Source organism: Cephus cinctus, unplaced genomic scaffold (assembly GCF_000341935.2).
Source record: "Cephus cinctus unplaced genomic scaffold, Ccin1 Ccin1_scaffold0566, whole genome shotgun sequence".
Lineage (NCBI taxonomy): Eukaryota > Metazoa > Arthropoda > Insecta > Hymenoptera > Cephidae > Cephus > Cephus cinctus.
The window spans coordinates 138,070-147,282 of NW_014333218.1; the positions used below are offsets into that span (position 1 = coordinate 138,070).

The 9,213-nt window shown below is 46.1% G+C and overlaps 1 protein-coding gene across 6 annotated transcripts in view; it reads right to left on the minus strand.

Annotated features, from left to right (window-relative positions):
- LOC107268593 (teneurin-a) overlaps positions 1-9,213 on the minus strand; it is a 233,321-nt gene that overhangs the window by 133,099 nt on the left and 91,009 nt on the right. For 5 of the 6 annotated variants that reach the window (XM_015741516.2, XM_025085864.1, XM_025085865.1 and 2 more), the window contains one exon: positions 5,138-5,389. The exons of the other annotated variant lie outside the window; for it this stretch is intronic. In XM_015741516.2, coding sequence (XP_015597002.1) covers positions 5,138-5,389 — 252 coding nt within the window. The remainder of the gene's footprint in view (positions 1-5,137; positions 5,390-9,213) is intronic. 6 annotated transcript variants of the gene reach the window in all.

The window sequence follows — 9,213 nt, forward strand, 5'->3', positions numbered from 1 at the left end:
CTTGGCGTGCCCCCCCCCCACCCCCCTGCAAGAGGGTGATGGTCAGTACCTGCTGACCCCCCGTGACCCCCTCTCTCATTTCAACCCGTAACCCCGACCTAACTCGAAACCTGTTCTTTAACCACCCACCAAAACTACCCCTTTCGCCGACCCCCAGCGTGCCCTCTGACCCTTCCCAGCCTTACCAGCCAGAGCCGGCGTTTGAAATATTAATCGTGACTTACACGCGGCGTTCCGGTACCAGGCGGCATTTCTATCTTTGAATTATTAAGTGACCACCCGCCTAGGAGTTACACAGGCGTTGGCCGTCGCGGCGCCTGCTCTTCAAGTTCTCTTCGTTTCCTGAGCCCCATTGGCCAAGCATACCGGAAGTACGTCAGTGGTCTCCGCACTCGACCTCAAGCACGGGAATAAGGTAGAAATTATAGTGGAGAAAAAAAAGTTATGAAAATTTTAAATAGATCGAACAGTGTCGCAGGTGGCGCCACCACGTTACGTACCCGCGGCCAAGATCTGTACTATATTTAGACCCTCGGACGGCGTCCCAGCTCCGATTCGATCTTTACGCCGGCGATGCCCACGCTAAACTGCTAATAGGACGGGAGTTTTAAATGCGCCTAACGTAATAACGCATGCATTAGGGCTGCTGCTGCTCTCAGTCCCGGGAACCCGGTGAATTCCCGGCAAGGGGTAGTTTGCCTGACAACTCGATTACGCTACCCTGAGTGGCAAGTGCCGGGGCAGAACCAAAAGCCACCCCCTACGTCTTGCATATCGCGGGGGTAGATGGCCATGGAGCCAAATCTATTATTTGACTCGAGCCAAGGGACATTTACTTTCTTTTCATCCCTGATGAAATTCTCATTCACCTGGTCCACGTCTCGTTTACCGGTGTCCAAAGTTCCTCCCAGCATCTACGGAACCTACGAGGCTGGAGTTTCCTGACTCTCCGGGCGATACCCTCGGTTTACGCAACAGTTCTGGTTTACCATCCTGGGATTACGAGGCTCTTCAAGAGACTCAACCCCTCCGAGCCTGGTACCGTGCTAGCGCTACCCCCCCGAAGACCGATAGGATCTAACTGGTATCCGGCGGTATCAAGCATTCCCTAACGATTATTACTCGGACTTGGAATTAAACTGATGTCATCCACCCTTAACGATTATTAATCTCCCGTCTTGGGTAGGCTTGCGATTATACGATTACCGGACTTTCATTACGTACAATGGCTATAGGAACTAGCCCTCTAACTGTTTTACGGGGGATGCCTGTGGTACCTGTGCTAAACAATTTATCGTCCTGCACCAACCCCTGTTGCCCAGACTGCACCCCTGCAACCCTGCAGCGGCGCATGTTGCGGTGCCGCACGGTCTTGTAGCCCAGAGACTACTGGAGTCCATGTATTCTACCACCCTTATGGGTGCATAGGCCTAGCTTATGAAACCTCCGTGATACACGATTTACGGTTATGTCGCCCAAAGGAGCAAAGTTCGCCAGCGGAATTCCCGGAGACTACGGAATCGTACTATAGTACGTCCACGTGCACGGGGATGATCAACCCGTATAAATAGAATTGTTAATCTAGATTCTATTAGGTAATAGCTTGCCTATAAATTTTTCGAAATTATTTCAAATTATTTCAATCAAAAACACGTGGTCGATAAAAAAATGTTTTTTTTTCTTTTATTAATATTATTTTTTAAAAAACCTTGCAGCTATTTCCTTTTACGGGTAATTTTATTCGGCACGTAGAAGTGTACACGTGGGGGTATTTCGTACGAGCACGTAGCCATATTGAAGACCCGAGGATTTTGAGAATTTCCCATCGACGCAAACGGGGTCGCGATTGAAATGGAACACGATTTAAAGGTAACCCAATTGCCGGGTCGATCGCTCCAAGTGAGCTTCCTGTAATTCGACGTTCAAAGCGATTCGCAGTCACGTGAAATCCGGTCATGCGATCCGACGTCATTAAATTATTCGTTTCGCGAAGCGAGAAAGAGACGGAAGTAAAGGTGAACGGACGAGGAAGACGGAGAGAAATGGAAGAGAGAACGAGGACATCAGACATAAGAGAAAACTTTGGCCAAATACGAGTCGTGGAAGAAACGGAAAGCGAACACGCTCTTCCCATCGAACTTTTCGATTAGCCTTCAATGCTGATGTTCCCGGGGCCAGTCACGCACTTCGAACCAATCTAAATTCGACAATTATTTATTTTCCCTGCAAATCTTCGAATCTTAAATGGCGTCGCAAAAAAAAATTTTTACAAAAACTCAAATGATTAAAAATACTGAACGAGTGATAAGAATAAACGGGCATGGCACGGGGAAAAAAAAAAAAAATATAGAGCAAACAGATTTGCCTCGGGTGAGGAAAGGCGTTTGGAATAATTCCTTAAATTTTTGTTCGGTCACCCCCTGCCTCTTATTTTTTTGATAACAATTGCATAAGACACTCCCCACGTGTCGCGGTTTGACAAGTCAAGGGTAAAAGATAAAGATGCTGCACTCGCAGCGTGTTCTGGTTTGAGTCGTCTCGAGACTCTCGTTAGAAATTTATGGACTTCCTGAAAAATCTTGAAAACACACCATTAGCGGGCTGATCCCGCGCGGCAAGTTCAGGACGGCGGCAGGTTAAAGGTGGGACGAAGAAGGAGGAAGGAAAAGTGTGAGAAGGAGAGAGAGAGAGAGAGATGGAGGTAAGACGAGCGAAAGAGGGAGAGAGAAGGACAGAGCGTCTCTCTCTTGAATCTTGAGCTAAGAAAAGCAGCGGCTTTTAGCGAGTGCCACGGTAACGTCAGAACGGATCAACCGAACCCCCGAGACCCGAAGACTTCGCGCTATTTCTTTCCTGCTTCCCGCCTCTCCCTGTTCCACCCACTTTGCTTGCCATTCGAAATTCGCGCCACTCACGTCAGCTGCCAATAGTTCCTATTCCCTCGTACTGCCTGAGAGGTAAAAAAAAAAAAAAAAAAAAAAAAAAAGCGCGAGATTTCGTGACCGGAAAAAAAAAAAAAAAAAAAAAAAAAAAATCCTAAACTTGCAACGTCCAAGAGACACGATAGGCCATAAACTACAAACTCCGAAATCCCTATCAGGTTGGACCACGAGGCCCTTCCCAGCGAAAGCTAAATGCAACAACGTTCTTCCACGTATAAACGAACCTACGACCAATCAGTCTGCAAAATTCATTCCAACGGCTGTAACGTATAACAATGCTAATAAATCGACCCTGGCTCGTAAGATACAATAATTCCTATAGCAGCCACAGAACATGGCAAAAAGTAGTCTGAGCTCTTCGTACAGACTCGACGTGCGGTTGGGTGACACTTTGTACAAGATACGAAGTGATGAAATTCCGTGGCCCGTAAGGGTGGTTCGGGTGGGAGGAAGGACGACGAGGGCGCCACTGGTAATCGGCGACCACTGAAACGGAACAAACCCAGAGAGACGCGGCACTACCGCGGGCAAGAATAATACACGGGGAGTACAGCATAACGGAGGGCTCTATTAATTGAGTCTGTCCCCTCTCTCTCCCACCCAGCCACCCACAGATATTCCGCACTCTCTCGCACCCACTTCGACTCCCAGCCTCTTTCACCGAGCCTTCAAAATGCTTTCCGCCGATGCTGGGGATCCGAGATCAGGACCCGCTTCTTTACCCCGATCTTAATTCGGTGTCTGATCATCGTATCCTTCGGCCCCTCCCGCCTCCCCCCGCAACCCCCCATCGTATCGGTTCGTCCTACTTCAACGCAGCCTCTCTTTTCGTTTGACGCTGGCAGCATCCATCCAGCACGGAATCCGTGGTCCTTCCGTCCGACGGAGCAGCTACGCGCCAGCCAGACAGATCAAAGCGCGACGAAGCGAACGAACGAGTCGCAAAAGAAATTTTCCTCCTTCGGCAAGAGAAAGCCGTTCCTACGAATTTCACGACGGTGAAAGCACTCGGCACTCGGATACGGGCTACGAGGATCCCTCGTTACTCCTTCCCTCGGTCGCGCCACTCGTTTATCATTAAAGCAACTTTTTTAGATTAATACGTAGAAACGTCCCGGGATCAGGACGCAGACCTCACCTCCACGTGGAAATTAACGAGGAGAGTTCTGGAAATTGTTGGGCTTTCCCTCTTGAGAATTCCTGTAGCCAAGAACCGACACCGAGTCTGCCATCTGCGCATTGGGAATTTCTGGACCAAAAGGATTTTCTCAGAGTGTAACACGTATATCGGGAATCGGAGAGACATTGTCAAATGGGGTAGGGGGATGAACCCGGAGGGGGGATGAATCGGCGGGAGCAGAGATATTAAGAGAATCGCAAAGCCGTTTCAAAGGAGGGGGGGGGGGGGGGGGGATGCTGGATGAAGTTGGGGCTGAAACTAATTTTGGCAATATTTAAACCATGCCCGAGGGACCAAAGTGGGTGACCTTCTGCAAAGGGCAAGCGGCAGGGCGGGGGTGAAAGAAAGTGAAAGGGACTTTCACTGACGTTGAGATCGGTTTTCCGAGCAATTGATGGAAAATGATGAACGAGCCTTAAAAAAGTGCCTTTATTGCTCCCGATCCTTCGTACGTATAGGTATCCCTTCGATATGTAGGTTTTTGGGAAAAAAAAAAAAAAAAAAAAAAAAAGGTAGAGAAAATGCGGCGGGAGTTTGGATTCCTCAAAGCAAAACTTTACCTCAGATCGATCTGTATCCATCTTTCTACCCGGAGATGAAGCGACTTGACGGAATTTAATGCGCGTGGGAGCGAAAGAGACGGATGGTAGGGATGAAATTGACAGGGGCGGTGGGTGCTCGATAAGCTGCTTAGAAATACCCAATTATGATTGAACGCTGATAGCAGCTTCCTAATTAACGACAATAATCCCTCATTTCGGGAGGCTGCCGAGTACTCTGACTAATTCCGACTAATTGGTCGATCGAATTATTGCCGGCGTGGGACAGAAATGCTTTTAACGTGCAGCCACCTCCTGCCTTATCACGCACCCTTAATACCGTTTCGTTCAACCCTCTTAGGATTTTGGTCCAGCCATATATTCCGCCCCTGTTTATAGCGGGCGTCACTGAAAACTGTCTATCAGCTTCCTGTGGGCTACTGTACCATGGGAAGATCTCGGTACGAGCTACTCACTTCCGTATTGCTGGGCCAGAAGGGAGGCGAAGACCTGGCCAGGACTTCGGGCTCCCCTTATATTGGGTCCTGATGACGTAACGGGCCCCACCACGGCATGACGCGTGTTGTCCTCCTCGTCGCTGCTGGATGCTGGAGCGCCACCGTAGCCACGTCGTTCCCGCCACTCCAGGGACCGTTGCCGACGCAAGCCTCGGCCCCCGTTCGCGTGCCCACGGCCCAGGGTGCCCTCGCCGTCCATCACTGTTGCATCTGAAAAAAAGGGGGAAAAATGGAAAAATGAAAAAATTGGTGATAATGAAATTTCTTAAAATAATAATTACGAGTCGTGCGTGAAATATAGTTTGGTGATTTTTTTGATTTTTTTTTTTTTTTTTCTGGCACCATGAGTGTCTGTAACTTTGTACCTTATTGTTAGGGACTCCGAGTTGGACGTGGGAGAAAAAGGGAAGGGATCCGATCGGGCTGGGAGTTTGGTAAGTTTTGGAGGAAAAAAAAAAATCGACGCGCAATTCAATTAAAGAAAACAAATACCAGTGTTTACCGTCGACGACGTGAGCAGCCGACGGAATTGGCCGGGGAATTTGCTCGGCAAATATAACGTAAAAATTTAATTAAATGAAAGTAAAATACAAACGCCACGGCGACGTGGTGGCGCTCGCGATTCCTATGGCTATGGTAGCCTGTACCATCGGGCGTGGACGTCCTATACCATAGGCGCTATGGAACTCTGGCTGCGGCGGAGTATCGATTTAATAAGTGCTGCGGTTATCGTCCTTTCATTTCCATTCACTTTGTTTTGTCTTTTAGTCTCGACTCTTATTTGGCCAGTCTGACGATTTCTTCGTGCTCCCGTTTTCCTATACAGCCTCGGCCATTGTCGACGGCGGCTCGCTTTTCCTTTATTACTTTCGAGAGGCGTCCCGACGCCGGAATTACTTTAACCAATTTAGCCGCGATACGAGATTCGGCACGCCTCCGACCTCCGATGGTTTTGGTGCTTGCAATTTTTTTTTTTTTTTTTTTTTTTTTTCCATTACTTAACCGTCTTTCCATTTCGCTTAGCCAAAAACGAACCAAGCGGAATCGAGGTGACGTCAGCGTATTGTAAAAATTTTTTTAATTGTACAAAATAGCTGAAAAATTTTTTTACCCCTTGATCAACTTTTTTTTTCTCACTCGACCGACCAACAAAAAAGTCACACTAGAGTCGGAAGACTTTTTTTGGTTCGCTTTGTTTTATTGGCCATTTGGGTTGGTCTTGAAAAATCTCATTTTAACACTCTGCACATTGTTCCACTATAGGGTCGAGGGAGAATGAGAACGAGAGTGAAAAACGACCCCAAAGAGCCGATGAGACGTTATGCAAATCGTGTCCGCGAAATTAGGTGATCGGATCCCTGTTGGAATTCAAAAAGAGTCGACTCCCCAATTTCTTCTTCCTCTTTTTCCTTCAATTAAATTTCGAAACGCCATCAAAGTAACGCCTACGTATTTCGATGTTTAATTAATTTCTTTACGCGCCCGATAAAAATCGTTAACACGAGTCACGGCCGTTCGAGTATTTCCGAAATACGATTCAAAGGAAATGCAAAAGACATCCAAATACAGTATGGAAAGTACATATTCTCTCTGTCATTCCCACGTGGTATACCAGTACGACAAACCACTAGTACGATCATCCCTTAAAACCAGCACTGGGAGCATATACCCACGAAGTATCGACTAGTCGAACCATTGGAAACTACCCTTAACAAGCAGTCCTCAAGCTACATTATTTAATTACAATTAATTTCTTTACGCGCCCGATTAAAATTTTTAACACGAGTCACCGTTCGAGTATTTCCGAAACAGGATTCAAAGGAAATGCAAAAGACATCCAAATACAGTATGGAAAGTACATATTCTCTCTGTCATTCCCACGTGGTATACCAGTACGACAAACCACTAGTACGATCATCCCTTAAAACCAGCACTGGGAGCATACACCCACGAAGTATCGACTAGTCGAGCCATTGGAAACTACCCTTAACAAGCAGTCCTCAAGCTACATTATTTAATTACAATTAATTTCTTTACGCGCCCGATTAAAATTTTTAACACGAGTCACCGTTCGAGTATTTCCGAAACAGGATTCAAAGGAAATGCAAAAGACATCCAAATACAGTATGGAAAGTACATATTCTCTCTGTCATTCCCACGTGGTATACCAGTACGACAAACCACTAGTACGATCATCCCTTAAAACCAGCACTGGGAGCATACACCCACGAAGTATCGACTAGTCGAGCCATTGGAAACTACCCTTAACAAGCAGTCCTCAAGCTACATTATTTAATTACAATTAATTTCTTTACGCGCCCGATTAAAATTTTTAACACGAGTCACCGTTCGAGTATTTCCGAAATACGATTCAAAGGAAATGCAAAAGACATCCAAATACAGTATGGACAGTGCATATTCTCTCTGTCATTCCCACGTGGTATACCAGTACGACAAACCACTAGTACGATCATCCCTTAAAACCAGCACTGGGAGCATACACCCACGAAGTATCGACTAGTCGAGCCATTGGAAACTACCCTTAACAAGCAGTCCTCAAGCTACATTATTTAATTACAATTAATTTCTTTACGCGCCCGATTAAAATTTTTAACACGAGTCACCGTTCGAGTATTTCCGAAACAGGATTCAAAGGAAATGCAAAAGACATCCAAATACAGTATGGAAAGTACATATTCTCTCTGTCATTCCCACGTGGTATACCAGTACGACAAACCACTAGTACGATCATCCCTTAAAACCAGCACTGGGAGCATATACCCACGAAGTATCGACTAGTCGAACCATTGGAAACTACCCTTAACAAGCAGTCCTCAAGCTACATTATTTAATTACAATTAATTTCTTTACGCGCCCGATTAAAATTTTTAACACGAGTCACCGTTCGAGTATTTCCGAAATACGATTCAAAGGAAATGCAAAAGACATCCAAATACAGTATGGAAAGTACATATTCTCTCTGTCATTCCCACGTGGTATACCAGTACGACAAACCACTAGTACGATCATCCCTTAAAACCTACACTGGGCATATACCCACGAGCAACTGGAAACTACCCTTAACAAGCATTCCCCGAGCTCAAATATTAATTTTAACCACATTTCATTATTATAATTTTTTTTTCAGATATAAAAATCAAATCATACAAAATCGGAATACAAGATTGCACGTGATGCGAAAGAGGTAAAAAAAATGGCCCGAGCAGAGAAGGGAAGAAAAAAAGAAAGTACAAAATGGCATTGCTCGTCATCGTTTTAATAGAACATTTTTACAGTGGGTTATAAACGTAAGGGGGAGTACGCAGCCATCCGCAGAGCGTGTTATTGCCGTAACTCATAACGTAACGTGACATTAAGGGTTGATAATATAATGGCCGTGTAAAGTATGAAACGTTCCAAGACGAAGGCTGACACGACTTTCTTCCTTCTGACCTTTTCCACTACTATTTTCATCACATTTCCATCCTCCCGACCTACCCCCCACGTTCAGGCACATCTCCCAGCGTCCTTTCCACCCTCTCCCGTCCTTCTTCCACCCTTACAGCTACACGTCCCTCTCTCGCTTCCTCGGGACGTGACATACCCTAGCGTCCATTAATATCGCGCGACATAAAATCCCTAGACGTCGTAAAGTAGGGGTTTTCCAGGATTCGGTATACCCCTAGACGGAATACATTTTAAATCGAGGCTTGTTACTCGCAAATGTCATCCGCGATTACGTAGCTTCTACGTACACTCGATTGAAGCCACTCGCGATTCCTTTCGAAAGAGTATAATGTCGCTTGGAAAAAAAAATTTTTTTTTTTTTTTTTTGAAAAAAAAAATCCCAAGATCATGGCCAGCAGCCACGTCTAACTGAACGGACAAGAAAGCGAAGCAATTAGAGAGACCAGAAATAAAAGTCAGGAGGAGTCAGGAGCGTACCGAGGGGGGGTCGTGGGGGCCTTTGGTAGAGCCTTTATAATTTTATCGTAGCTCTTGAAGAGTGGCAGGAATAATAAGGGGGGAGAAAA